This window comes from Oxyura jamaicensis, chromosome 9, assembly GCF_011077185.1.
Source record: "Oxyura jamaicensis isolate SHBP4307 breed ruddy duck chromosome 9, BPBGC_Ojam_1.0, whole genome shotgun sequence".
Taxonomy (NCBI): domain Eukaryota; kingdom Metazoa; phylum Chordata; class Aves; order Anseriformes; family Anatidae; genus Oxyura; species Oxyura jamaicensis.
The window spans coordinates 25,815,556-25,830,083 of record NC_048901.1 but is presented as its reverse complement, the minus strand read 5'-3'; the positions used below and the strand labels follow the sequence as shown (position 1 = coordinate 25,830,083).

Below are 14,528 nucleotides of genomic sequence, written 5' to 3'. Positions count from 1 at the left end.
GATCTATTTCTTCATTGTTTTTATTTTAGTACAGTCCTACTTCATTTTAAAGGCACTGAAAAAATTAGAAAAAAAAAAAAAACATTTTTTTTCTATCTCAAAATTTTCTTTGTTGCCTTTTATATCTGAGTTTTCTTTATTGATTATACATGTCTTCCAGGTGTTTCCCTCCTCTTCACCATACTTACCCTCTGTTTCTCTTTCTCATGGACCTTCCTTGCCTCACAAGAAACAACTTATCTATGCTGCTGCACCTCCAACATGAGAAAATGGCCATTGCCAACAATGAACAACTAAGAAGGAAACTTGTGCCCAATAGGAAAGTTTTAAATGTGCCAAACTTCTGAGTTTAAAAGCATAAAAGAAAAAAGCCTTACCATCAACACTGATACTTTGCTAATTCAAAGTAAACATCATTAGACATTTATAGCCATTTCCTTGTCTCTACTTACTTAGTAAACATTTAATTTCAATGGATTCACAAAAGAACTTTGTCCTAGTATCCAAAGCAGGCAGTGCTGTAAAATAAAACTTGATCAACATAAACTGTATTACTTACTCTTCTTCTGCAAAAAGCTGTCCAGAGATGATATTTCTATTGCCAGGTGCATAGTTCCATGTTGTCTCTACAATCCCAATGTAGTACTCCCTGGTCACTGCTTCAGTTTGGCAACAGCAGGAAAACAGTATGAAATTTAGGAAGAATAGCTTCATTTTTCATTCATGAACCTTGTGAAAAATATGAAATGATGGGCACATGCAATTTCCCTTTATATGTTCTGTCTTTCCCACCTCCCACCCTTCTTACTCTCCCCCTTTGCTTTGGTGAATACAATAAAAAGTTGCACAATGTCTCTCTGTGTGAAGAGTAAACAAAACATTCTGGTAACCTCGTTAGTTCACGTAATCTTCAAAGGAATTTTTTCAGTTTCTGCCAACCTAATGTAACACAAATTGCTGCTTAGACTGTTATCAGATTGTAAATCTTGCAGCTGAATAGATGAAAACTAAGTTTAATTACATTATTCCTTGTCTTTATCACTGTCTCTATAGCTTGTATACTACTCCAAAACTATTTTCTGTTAAGTCTGTCTGAAGAATGCAACTTTTTAAGTGCATTGTTAAAAGCTCTAAATGACAACAGCTGCCTGGAGTGTCTGCTCCTTGTTGACATAACTAAAAGCAGGGCAGGCCCTTCAAATGCAGACTTTCTGTTGCCTGTTAAGCTTGTTCTTTCTGAATCTCCAGATCTCTTTGTTTTCCCTTTGTACAGCATTCACTAAACTGGTGAGAAGGAGGACTGAGGTTACTGCTATCACGGCAGCATTTGCATACTGATGCATACTTGGATAAGCTCTCCTAACCCACCACAGTTCCCTTGTAAATATACTTTTAGCACAAAGAAAGGAAAATATAGCTAGAGATAAAATGGTCTTCCAGAATTTCAAGGACTGGTCTTCAAGGATTGGAGCTGGGGGGTGGGGGAGGGGGAAGAATGTTTACTTTTCATTCCCAAGCAATTTCAGTAGTACTCAAATGGAAATGAGGCTCAGAAATTCCGCAGAATGAACTTTCTATGTTATCCTTCTCCTGCCCTGTCAATGAGCAGGATAAGACACATTCTTCAATGATTAAAAGCATAGTAAGTATTCAAAGCTCAAGATAATCTTAACTGTTACCATTATTTAAACTAACTACTCAGTGCAGAAGGCTATATACTTCTGTTTTATTCAAATTCTGCACATTTTTGTATCAGCTAGTTTAATTGAACAAAAGCAACAAAATTGGACCTTAAACCTAGGACTTTTAAAAAGCACCTAACTGAAATTTGAAATTGCATTTTTTCAAGCATACATCCATTATATTATGGTTATGTCTGAAGCTTTAAGAATACCAGGCCAACTGTACACTTGCAAATTGTAAAAACTTCTATTAAAAAAACAATTGTCAGTCACTTGGGCTTTCTTTTTTTGCACTCTAAGTACACTCATTCAAGATTATAAGCTTAAAATATCTGTAATAACTACAATATTCTTTGAAGCTATTTTCTTAATGCTCAGAAAAAATATGATTATTTTGGATAAAAGACTTCTATCCAGAAGATAGAAGATTCAGAACATAACTAAAGTGGAACAGGTTTCCTTTAACAACATACAAAACTAAACTTTATTTACTATGATTGTGGTATACAGATAGATTACCAATTGTAATCATAATTCATACACAAAACTTCAGTTGCTGTCAGAAAATCAAAGTTCATAATATCACCTTTTGAAACTTTCTAAATACCTGCATTAAATTACTAATTCTGTTTCTGTCCAAAAGACTTGAACCAAAGCCAAGTTTTTAAAATATGACTGAATCTATGATGAAATTTATGAGTTTCCCAGATTGACATCACATGCTCAGAAAAACTTCTCTAAGGATTTTTTTTTTCTTTCTTTTGCCACAGAAGAAAGTCAGTGTTCAGTGGAAAGATTGTTTTATTGAGGTTGTGTATGCCTCATTTGTAAATTAACTGAGGTTAAAAAAAATTAAATAAAATATTTACATCCTCTTATACTACTGAAATTCAAAGTCATTTCTTAATACTCAGCTAATACATACGCATGAATAACTGGACTATTTGGTTTATATGTGTTCAAATTACCATTGAACAGAGGAGGAGAAAAAGCATAGAATCAGTATCCTTGATATCCTCTTATTTACTTGAGGGTAAAAAGTAAGAACATTTCTTTGCCTTAGTCCCTTGACAACTGTGAATTACTGTTTCTTGATTTGCAAAAGAAATGCATGTTGCTTTTATTAAAAGACAAAACAGAAAGTTTTGACATGCACAATTTTTCAATTACACCTTTTTATCAAGCCTTACCTGAACATTTAATATATGAACGTGTCTGCGCATACGCCTATCATCATTCTCCTAAGAATCTCATAAATAAATAAATAAATAAATGTGACAGTTTCCTGTGTCTGCATTAGTATCTTCAGAGAGTATTTGAAGAACAGAAGCCTCTCTCCTCTGGTAGACAGGGCCTAAAAAGACTGAGTACCTATCTTACTTGCTTAATTAACAAAGTTACAGTTTGCTGTCATGAATATTATCTTGTTTTAAACCACAATACCTCATTTTTCATACTAAAGGTGTTGAAAACTTATGACTGTTCGCAAAGTCCTCAAAATTGCATTGAAAAATATAAAATTGATTTTTTACTTCAAAAATTTTCTAAAAATGGAAATCCAAAAAATTAATATTCTGAAGAAAAAAAAAGGGGGGAATTTTCTGAAAAGAAGTCTGAATGAAGGCTCACAGGAAGACTGAACTGAAACTTCACAATTTCATGATATTTCCCTAATAAAGTGATGTGTTTAGTGCTCTAATCGTGCTGCTATTCTGACTTTTAAAACCTTTGCAGGTAAATACCCTTCAAAGTTTGGTGGATCTTCATTTTTCCTCTGCCATCTAGTCTTTTCCAATGTGGATTAAAGATGCCATCCAACATCTGAAGAATAGGGAGGTGCATTAGCAAATCATACTTCAGTGAGACTCACTTTTTACCTACATGAGGAATACTACTCCCCAAAATGCAAAGGTGAATGCACTCCACTGTCTTTTACTGCAAATGTTTGCTCACAATTATTTGTGGTCAAAAATGAGTCTCTAGAACTATTTCCAGTTGCAATGGATTAAACAAATGATATTCCTACTCCAGACACAGCATCTTAATATTCTGGCAAAATGTATGGACTGTAATGAATAATGATGCCATTCCTACCTCTATGTTTCAGCATTACCTCCTCACTAACAGACATTTAGAAATTAAGATCCGCAGCTTACTTCCAGGTGCACCATGAAGTATTTTAGCTGTAGATTTGAGCAGATAGCACATGAAACCTTCAAAAGAAGGGTTACCTATCTGCCAGTGTGGTGTGATCTTTATCCTGGCTCTGTGGCTCACTTCCTCCTTCTGTGGTTGGGGTGAAGTCTGTATTCTGCAGATGGAAAGCAAGACAGCTATGTTGTCTCAAACATCACCATCAAAACTGTCAAGTATGTCTGGATTTCAAATCAGTTAATATTCCTTACAGGAATCCTGTAGGTTTTTTGTTTGTTTGCTTTTAGCTAATAGGCATTACTTGTTAGTGACACCATATTTAGAACTGAATCAGGTTTGACTGATTTGACTAAGTAGATCAAATTTAATTCTGCCTTAACCCTTAAAAAAAAATCACAAACAATAACAACAACAACAACAAAACTATTAGCCTTCGGTACTCACACCATCAATTTCAAATGAATAAACTGCCCATTTAAAAGCTGTGTTGTCAAGTTACGGTATAGTCTTGGCCAGGGTGATGAAGATGCCAATATCTGGATTATGGACAAAGAGGGCTGCAGATTCAGTATGTTCAATGAAAACTAAATTACAAATCTTTTATTTTGATTTATTCCACTAAAATAGGAGACACAAGCCTGTGTTAGAGCAGAAATGTAGGTTCATATGACACAATCACAATATGAAGTAAAGACAACTGAGCCTTGTCAGTGATTAGGTAAAGCCAATAATAAGATTACTATGGAAAAAGCTGTGAAACCAGATACTGTTCTTTGTGTCTTCTGTCAGCTGCACTCAATATTTTTCATTATCAGAGACAGATATCATTGGAAAGTAGAGAGGACAGATACAGGAGCAAGAAAAAGGGTTAAGTGTTTCCAGGTGTAACTTTCAGGTATTTCGTTGCTCTTATCTAGCATATTAAAATCTACCTCAATAGATGCTGTTTGCCTAAAAATAAATGACTGAGATGGAGACTGAACAGAACAGTTAATTTATTTGGTTTCCTCAGTGAAACGGAGCTCTTCACCTTAGGAACATTTTGCAATTTTAGTGTTTTTCTGCTCTGAATGTATACCCCACACATACTAGTTTTTATCCAAATAACCAAAATCTTTTTTCAACCCTTCACAAAATAAGCAGCTCCATGGTTTATAAGCATGAACTCAGCGAGATTTTCCAAGATATTTGGTAGGAATTGATTGTTAAGTTTTTGTTTATTTGTTTGCTGTCTGTCCTCAAGCAATATCCATAAATCCATAAGAATGTGGGATTATCATTTAAGTGGTTTTATAATATGACATATATTTAAACTTAGGGAAAAAAACACTCGTAGTTCCAGGGTCCCTATTTTGTCATCATGCCTTTTTATCATTTGTCTCTGAATATCCATGACACCTTGAATTGTCACCCAAAAGACTAGATCCATTCTTAACCATCAGTAATTTCTTTATTACTTCATTCAACTTAATAGAAACTAAACAATTAAGTTTAGTTGAGTTATTCAAATCCTACAGGAAGGAATCAGCTTTTCAAAATATGTCAGAGAAACATCAAGGCAAAATCTCAAAGTTATCTTGAAACAGAATTAAATTACTTAAATTACTTAAATGTTCTATTTTTTTTTTTCCTAAATTGTTCTAAATGTTCTATTCTAAATTCTAAAATTTTCCTAAATGTTCTATTTTTTTTCCTTTTTTTTTTTTTTTTTTTTTTTTAAATCCAGAACTGTTGCTTATAGTATGGCTTACACTTCTAACAGTGCAGATTTAATATTCAATTTTCATATGCTTGAGTTCCATTTGTTCTGATGTAACAAGGTTACATGCATTACTGCTAGTCTGAAGCATGTCTTTTGCCTTCTGTGTTTTCACTCTCCTGAAGATAGAGTGCAAGATCAAATGTTGCCCATGCAGCTGCAGATGAACCATAAGTCCACTTTATTGTGAATCCCTGAACTTCCATGAGGAGTACTCATGGAAATTCACCAGAGTACTAATAAATTAGCACTGGGTGCTCCCAGTGCAGGGTACCTTCCTATATTCCCTCAATTTCCATAATGCTTGACTCCCTCCCCTCCCTCACCCCCTCAAAAAAAAAAAAAAAAAAATCTCCCTCCAGGTAGAAAAGAAGAGGCCCAGTGCACCTATTAAGCCATACTAATTAGCATATATGACTTCAGTGTGGTCTATCTAATCTTTAAATCAGGCCTGGATGTCTTTCTAAAAGCCTTACCTCAGCAAGACTTGCTAAATTTTTTTCAGTGATTGATTTGTGCAGTTAATAAACTTCTAGGACAGAGTAGGATAAGGCTACTGCCTTTCATGACCATTATGGTCTGGTCTGTCTGTAACCAACTTAAACATTTAGAAACCATGGCTTCATCCAGTAAACTAATTCTCAAGGTAGAATTATATTGTAAAATATTGTAACAACAAATACTCACATGTTCTAAACAGAGACAGGAGACTATAAAAGTAGTTTTACAGCAGTTTATTAAAAAAAAAAAAAAAAAAAAAAAAAAAAAAAAAAAGGCAGGCTTACGGCAAAAGCAGTTTAATGGTATTCAAACCTCCCTATTGTCTAAACAAGCTGGAAGGTAAAAAGTAAAAAGTCATAGCCATGGACAACTGGACAGGTTAGAAAACAGCTTTTCTTTAGGAAAATATAGACGTCCAGCATTTAGCCATCAAACAGTTCAAATACCTTCCTCCACAATACAGACATTCTGAAAAGAAAGATTGAAGACAAAGATTTCACTTGTCTTTGCAGCAACCAAATCTGCCATCTTAAATGCTGGGGAAACCATTTCTCTCTCTCTCTCTCTCTTTTTTTTTTTTTTTTTTTTGTTTTGTTTTGTTTTGTTTTGTTTTGTTTTGTTTTGTTTTGGTGAACGTGTGGGAGAAGCAATGAAGATTTCCTTGCCAACTTCAGAGAATCCCAGCCTGAAAACAAACAAACAAAAAAGGAATGAAGTGAAAGGCTTGCTTTTTTCAACTCAATATAGAAGTTGTTTGACTCTTAAATATCCACATCCAACCTAAATTCAACATGCACTCAGGGCACAAGAGGTGACCCTGCTCTGCTCCCACGGGAAGACATTCCTTTTGACTTCACTGAAAGCTAGGTTGGTTCTCAGGTTAATGATCTGTCTTTCTCTGGCAAGAAACATGTTTTTGAGAGAAACTGCATCAGGCCTTGACCTCATTATAGGCTGCTGTTATAGTCAAGTCCTACAGGCAACGCTTCCTTGTCTGCTTGCCCAAGGCCCTCCATGGCACTCACAGCTTCCCTGAACATGCTGCTCAGCACTGTTCAAGGATGCTTGCACTGTGTAGGCACTGACATCCTACCTGGCCTGGCCTCCCCACACTGCTTCCTAAAGCATTTGCAAGAAAGCTTACATGTTAAGGATACCCCTACTATGTGTGGTGTCAGGTGTGTGTGTGTGTGTGTGTGTGTGCAGGTGTGCATATATATGTGTGTATGTGGGTGCACATACATGCTTTTAGGGCTTTGTTGCTTTCCTTGACCCAGAAATCTTTCTTGAATGTTCTGTCAACACTGATACTGTTAGCTACATAAAAATCCTGAAGGCTCTTTCATTTTAGTGCAGATGGACAGGGAGAAGTAAGCATGTCTCATTTCACCTTACCTCCAAAGTCAGGGAAAGTGAATGCCAGTAGAACACATCACTTAAAACTGGCGTGTGTCAGTCACTTGAACCCTGGAATTTGAACTAATGCTTGTGCCAAAGCAGAGCCCTCTCAGTTATAATTTCAATAACCTAGTGAAAATATAGTAAAAACAGATGCCTGGAATGTAGTAAGTGCTACTTACTACCTCTTGCATCTTCTTCTCCTTGCTGTGAAATCCATACATTCATAAGAATGACTTTACATTGAATGCTAGAAGAAAGATACTCAGAAGCCTCTGCTGACATGGGAGTAAAATTCTCAGCCACATTTTTTTTTGTTTGTTTTTGTTTTTTAATCCCAGCCTCAAAGGTTAGAGAGAGCAGTCAGTCATCCCTGTATACCACAAGGACACAGCAGATTTACCGTCAGTACATATTATCTGCTCATAAATATGCAGTGGGACAGAGAATGCATTAACTAGAAGAGTAGGTCCTCTACTGAGAGAAATTGCTGAAGCTAAACTGACCTTGTAGGTGCTGAAGAAAGAAGACAACCTCAGGTCTTTTGTTACCTGAACAAAAACAGAGTAGGTCCCACAGAGTGTCCGTTTCAACTCAGCAGCCACTTTGAGAAAACAGATGATCAGCTGCAATCCACTAAGAGCTATCAGAATAGAGAGTAAAATGATGTTCCATTCCACTGCATTAACAGGTTCAGTGCACTGAGACCAAACAGAGTAATCTGTGAGGTACCTATTAGAGAAACAGCAATGTGAAGCAAATTAAATATTATGTATGTAATTATATTTAAATACACATTATTTTATCTTTACTATATAGAAAACCCATACCTGACTTTATATGCTTAAGCTTTAGGAGCCAGACTCTGGTCTTTCATTACACCAGTGTAAATCCTGGACAGGTTTACCAAACACAGCTGAATAGAGATTTATGTACCCTGCATACACCTGTTTCATTAATTTCTCTGTTAGACACCCAAGTGCTTAGAAAGACACTACATTTTTGTTTTTCCAATGGCAGATGTCAGTCAAGGGAAGTGATTGTCCTGCTCTGCTCTGCACTGGTGCGGCCTCACCTTGAGCATTGTGTGCACTTCTGGGCACCACAGTACAAAAAGGATGTAAAACTGTTGGAGAGTGTCCAGAGGAGGGCGATGAAGATGGTGAAGGGCCTAGAGGGGAAGATGGAGGAGAAGCAGCTGAGGTCATTGGGCCTGTTCAGCCTGGAGAAGAGGAGGCTGAGGGGAGACCTCATCATGGTCTACAGCTTCCTCACGAGGGGGAGTGGAGGGGCAGGCACCAATCGATTCTTAATCACCAGTGATAGGACCCGTGGGAATGGTGTCAAGCTGAGGCAGGGGAGGTTTAGGCTAGATGTCAGGAGGAGGTTCTTCACCGAGAGGGTAGTTGCACACTGGAATAGGCTCCCCAGGGAAGTAGTCACAGCACCAAGCCTGTCAGAGTTCAAGAAGCATTTGGACTGTGCACTTAGTCACATGATCTAAAATTTTGGGTAGACCTGTGTGGTGCCAGGAGTTGGACTCAATGATCCTTACCCCTTCCAACTTGGGATATTCTATGATTCTGTGATTCTATAATAGCTTAGTGGGTAGTATTGGTGACAGGAGGACAGTTGGATTAGATGCTCTTGTAGGTCCTTTCCAACGTTGTGTTTCTATGTTTCTATGATTCCGTGACTTTCCTTTTATTAATTTAATTTTAGCTCTAAGTTAAGTCCAGCTGAACACCCAAATTACATCATGCTGATCAGTGCATGCAACCTTGTAAGTGTCACCACATGCAATTTCCTGTTGTTTTAGAGCCACACTTTGAGCATCCTGTATGTGCATGATTTACATGTGCTAGCTGTGCCCTTTTAACTGTGAGACATGCAATAGCCTGGGGTTTAATTGCAAGAAGCTTTGTTAGAATCACTTGCTCAGTGATTTTTTTTTTTTTTTTTTTTTTTTTTTTAATCCTCAGTGCATTCATATGCAGCTGGAAGAACCTGGCAAATATGACGAAAAATTCAAGTCCTATACAACCTTAATCTTTTAAAGGGAGATTGTAAAATCGTGTGGAATCATCCCCACAGTACACATTTGAATAAAACCTTTCATGCTTCTAGGAGTCTGGGACACCGACAACACTTTGTCTACCTTTCTCAGTTTTTTTTTTTTTTTTTTTTTTTTTGAGACATAGCAACTCTCTGCAAAACTTTCCAATGATCAAACTGCAGACTTTTGAGTGTATTGGAGTTAAAGAGAAACCTACTAAGTTATTAAACATAAAAATTCCATCTATAGTGTTTGAACCAAGAACTTGAGGAATTCGAGACAATATCGAGGAAGTATCCGTCTACACTGAATCTAATCTTACATTCTTTACTACACATGGTTGTGACCATCACCAGATAAAAAATGCTTGGCTAGGTGGACCTCCAGGTTTGATCAGTACAAAGATTCTTACATTTAAGCTTTTGTTATAAGGAAGCAAATACCTTTCTCTGAAGGTTCTGGTGCTCACTGAACAAGCTGAAAAACTGCACTCTTACAATATAGGTCTTGTGTTCAAGAGATTGTGCCATTTTATGTAAGGTTCTGAGAGAATTTGTCTGGCTATTTTTTTGATGAACAGTTTCTTCCAGGAGTTAACACTGATGTTTCTTACCCTCCAACAGTATTTTTGAAGATGTAGTCCCATCCGTTTGATGAATTGCAGAATGGGCCTTGGATCAACCCCAAGGTAAAAATGATGCAACTGTATCCAGAGAAAGAAACTCCAAGCAGGGCTAACACAATTGAAATAAAACTCTAAAGTAAAGAGAGAAAAACATTACTATAAGGGCAGTCTCCACAGAACATACATTCATTCTCCCTGACCAGCTGATTCCTTGAGGTTGAATTTCACATGTGGTTGCCCCACTCTTCAAAATTCAGAGAGAAAAATACCAAATAATGAACAGTAAACATTCATATGCAGAAGAAAGATTAAGGCAGAATTTGTTACAGTTTTACAACTCTCAGTTAAATTTTGTTTGGGGATCTTTTTGAAACTTGTGTTTTTGCAATGTTTTTGCAAAATTGTACCTCAGAATGCTAGAGAAACACATGCCTGTATTAAACATATTTGCATCCCAGACAGTGTATATTGACATGTTACTAGAAAAAAAAAAAATCCAAATATTACAAGCAAGGGGATGAAACTATTTAGAAGGAGCTTTCAATTAAAATTCTACTGCATTTTATGTTTTTATTTTATTTTAAAAGGATTTTTGTTTGTTTTATTTCCATCCTGCATATTCATCAACGGGATCAGCTGCACATTCTGTGACCTCTCAACCTGACTTAGAATCCTTCTCTGTGAAATAAAATGGAACTAGAGCAGAAGAGAGCTAAGAAGGATGTACAGGAAACACAGGAACAGGAAGATACCAAGAATGAAAGTTGAATAGATACACAAAAAATAAAAGAGAGACTCACCCTGTAGGTTTTATTACAGCTCTCACTCTGGCAGCACTGACTGAACACACTACACTCCAGAGCTATGAGAATTACTGCCAAGAGAAGGATCTGTAAGGGCACATTATACGTGAGTGAAATGACTGCAGATATATTGAGCCAAATTCTCTCTCCCCTCATCAAGATGAGAACTGTATCTGTTATGCGCTGCTGAGATTTTAAATCTGCACTAGGAAAGCACCACAGACCTGGTCTGTGTTTACTAGATTTAAGAATACAGTGTCTCCCATCCCAGTGAAGTGTTACTAGCATGGACACAGCTATACTAGTGAAACTGAAACAAACAAACAACAAAAAAAAAAACAGGCTCACAAATGAAAGATTTGATAACAATGAAAGGAAGGATATCTCATTGATCTAGCCACATCAGTTCAACAGCTTTTTCCTGACAGTTACGTGGATCAGGATATCGCTTCCCTTACCAACACAGCTATGCTAGAAGTCAGTAGTACAAGCCTAAGTTTGATTCAGCTGGAATTTATTTTTCTTTCTTTGTAAAGTACACATACTGTTTTTCTCAGAATATTTAACCTGATTATTTAAACCTGATACTAGAAAAACAATAAATAAGATTTGGACACCAGAACCACAAGTTGCTACTCAGAAAGGCACTGGTTTGAATGGATAAATATGAAAAAGAAGTGTTTCTTAAACAGTTTGGAAAAACAAAGGTGATGGCCCCAGATTTGTCACTCGTGAGGGCTGGAAGTTAGGAGAAAAGCACAAAAAGAAAGAGCTAAGAGTTAACTCAGAAATGTAATGGTATCAACCACAGCAGCGTTTTAAGTAACCCATTGTTTGGAACTACATAAAATGCCACGAGTCACCAGAAGTTTTGCTGACATTAGACTTTTTATCATTGGGATGAGCTCTAGCAAAACAAAAATCTAGCTGATTAAAGCACAACACTATCTTCGCACATGTTGCTGCCCTGTTTGTAACAGGAAAATATATACTCTATTAATAAACTGGTAATGATCCTGAAGCTAAAAATATTTCAAGATGTGAAAGTAGCTTTTGCAGTTAACCTTTTGCTAAATTTTCAACTATCCTTTTGCATTCAAATTCTTTCCCTGGTAGTTTTTTGTTTGTTTGTTTGTTTTTTTCCCTATAGTGAAAAAAAATATTTTTCCTTCTTCTTTGGGAAGAATACATACTTTCAAATGAATACCTCATGTTTAAATACCTCTCCCAGTTCAGCAGCTTCATAAAACCACCTTATTCATGCACATTAGCTCTTTAAAATACTGATTGTGTGAACAAACTTTTATCACATTACTACTTTCTGGTCCTGAGGCTACAGTTCTTTATGAACATAGCGAACAGCACGAGTAGTAGGCACTCTGTGTTAATTTATTACTGAAGATGACCACATTACAAATATAATGGAGAAAATCCAACTACACCAGACCCAATGAGACTATCTTCTGTATTTAGCCTATCAACAGTGAAACTTGATGTACTGTGAACTGTAATCAGTCTTCTAAATACTGGACTGTATACAGCTCTTAGAAACATCTGAAAAGTCATCACAGGCTTTTTTTTTTTTTTTTTTTTTTTTTTTTTTTGATTTGATTTTTCTTTTGCTTCATCTTGCTAAAAGAGCTTTAATTCAAAGTCCGTAGAGGATTATATCAAAATAGTGCCTGACTCAATAATTTAAGTGTAAATTACATATAAACAAAAAGCAAGCAGAAAAAAAAAAAAAAAAAAAAAAAGCCTTGAAAAATCACACACATGAAATTAAATAGCATATGTAGCATGTCATTCAATATAGTCATAATTTCTTCAGTTTGATCAATTTTTTCTGCCTGCAGTATTTGACAATGAAATCCATTTTCCCTTTAAAGACACAATTCCTTTGCTGCCCAGTAACCCAAGATTATTTGCAGCTGAATTGCAATTCATTAAAAAAATCCATAAAATCAACACTTACCATCACACCTGAGAAACAGATCCCTTCGAAATACCACACATAGTTGGGAAGCTGGAAACTGGTGGCATATGAAGCATTCCCATTAGGGAAGTATAATAGGACATTAACAACAATACTCCAAAGTGCAAGAGGTATCAGCAGACAACTCAGACAACTTCCACATGCCTCTAAAGCCATTTCTCAAGAATGTTAAAAGTTTTGCTCTTCTAAGCTAACAAAATGTTACAAGGTTTTAATTATGAAAAGCGTTCTGGACCTCCTTAGTTTGACTCAGTCATTTCATATTCACAAGGACCTGGTGATGGGTATAACTCCAGTGCTAGAGAAGTGCTTAACTGTTAGCAGAACAATAGACAGATATTGCTGTCTAAACTTTTTCAGCGTATGTCTTTAAGTACCAGTTTCCTTTCTCAAAGATCCGCCTTAGTGATCTTCCTAATGAACTATGTCTAGAAGTTAGACTCAGGAAGGAACATCAAAGATCTCGTTTCCTAGTGACTGCTTAGAAACACACTCCTCCTGAGAACATGGATTACTGTGCAGCTATTCTGTAACATGAGTCAGATTGCTCAGCTGTACTACAGCACATTTTTTCCCACCTTAAATGGTGTAGGGGGCTGTTTGATGAATATGTCAAGCCTCTGCAGAGAAAGGCTACACATTGTCTCAATCTACACAGAGATACCAAATAATAAATCTTGGAGGATATTTTCCTAAGGGCAATAGCTATTGCTATTGGAAAATTGTAGCAACACAATCTAAAAGAAGCAAAAAGGTTCTTCAACTCTTTTCAACTTCACTGAAGCACTTCAGTGTAACCCAGCACTGGCTGTTGATATCAGGCATCCTCTCAAAAACACCAACCCGATTCTTGGTCATGTTACAGGGAGCACAGAAGCCCAGAAAAGACTGGCTAGAAATTGCCAGACAGAGCTATATTCACGTTATTAATTGTTCTTTTCAGCTTTTTTTTTTTTTTTTTTTTTTTTTTTTTTTGTGAGATAAATTGCGCTTTTCTAGTTCTTCTATTCTGTGCTTATACTTGAGTACATATGGCTACAGATCTGACCTAAATACATGTGATTTCTTGTACGTGACAAAAGGCCTGGCTGCTTTTTGAAAAGTGCTTGTGAGTTTGCACTGTGAAAAGCAAATCCCAGGCACTTTCCACATTTTCATGTCATCCTTCTGATAGCTCTAAGCAACTAAGCATCCTTTCCAGTACAATGGAGCCAGACTTATAGGAATCCTTGAAGCATGACCCAGACCTTCTTTGCTTGCCCTGTTAAGTCATCAGAAAATTAATTCAAGGTCAAACTTAGGGTTTACTCAATAGGAATGTCAAGGTCAGAGAACAAAGTTGTTGGGGATCTATCAAAACTGAAAAGGCTGATTTTAAAAGCAATGATGTCATGACATATTTTCCTTCTGTTTCCCCATGAGCTGTTTTAGGCCCTACACATGTCAGGCTTCTCTCATGATCTCTTAAAAGCTGTTTGGGTTGCATGTTGTAACTAATTCCTTCCTACTACTTTGAATAAGGTCACCCAAGGATATGGGCATGGTGTTACTCATGCA

At 36.5% G+C, this 14,528-nt stretch overlaps 2 protein-coding genes across 7 annotated transcripts in view; both read right to left on the bottom strand.

Annotated features, from left to right (window-relative positions):
• Positions 1–796, bottom strand: part of CP (ceruloplasmin) — an 18,725-nt gene extending 17,929 nt beyond the window's left edge. The window contains exon 1 of one of the 2 annotated variants that reach the window (XM_035334408.1): positions 560–796. In XM_035334408.1, the coding sequence (XP_035190299.1) occupies positions 560–714 (155 nt within the window). In that variant the 5' untranslated portion in view covers positions 715–796. The remainder of the gene's footprint in view (positions 1–559) is intronic. The other variant, XM_035334409.1, reaches the window with a different exon arrangement.
• A 5,924-nt stretch (positions 797–6,720) lies between these two features.
• TM4SF18 (transmembrane 4 L six family member 18) lies at positions 6,721–13,408 on the bottom strand. Of its 5 annotated transcripts, none has more exons than XM_035334422.1 (5): positions 12,951–13,406; positions 10,976–11,065; positions 10,164–10,306; positions 8,001–8,226; positions 6,721–6,781 (listed from the first exon to the last, which is right to left on the bottom strand). In XM_035334422.1, exons 1-5 carry the CDS (start codon positions 13,125–13,127, stop codon positions 6,767–6,769), a joined length of 651 nt encoding a protein of 216 aa, XP_035190313.1. In that variant the 5' UTR covers positions 13,128–13,406; the 3' UTR covers positions 6,721–6,766. The 5 variants fall into 5 exon arrangements, with proteins under 5 accessions (XP_035190313.1, XP_035190315.1, XP_035190312.1 ...); XM_035334424.1 differs by having other exon boundaries at positions 8,046–8,226; positions 12,951–13,404; XM_035334421.1 differs by lacking the exon at positions 6,721–6,781 and adding an exon at positions 6,788–7,623 and having other exon boundaries at positions 12,951–13,407.
• Positions 13,409–14,528: the final 1,120 nt, after the last annotated feature.

What these genes read in the sequence shown, in the direction of transcription:
- TM4SF18 (XM_035334420.1), bottom strand. Translation starts at nt 13,127, where the DNA reads ATGGCTTTAGAGGCATGTGGAAGTTGTCTGAGTTGTCTGCTGATACCT. An exon ending in TCTGTTTCTCAGGTGTGATG is followed by an intron (nt 11,066 to 12,950) that starts GTAAGTGTTGAT and finishes GTGCCCTTACAG; the next exon opens with ATCCTTCTCTTGGCAGTAAT. An exon ending in TTCAAAAATACTGTTGGAGG is followed by an intron (nt 8,227 to 10,163) that starts GTAAGAAACATC and finishes TTTCTCTAATAG; the next exon opens with GTACCTCACAGATTACTCTG.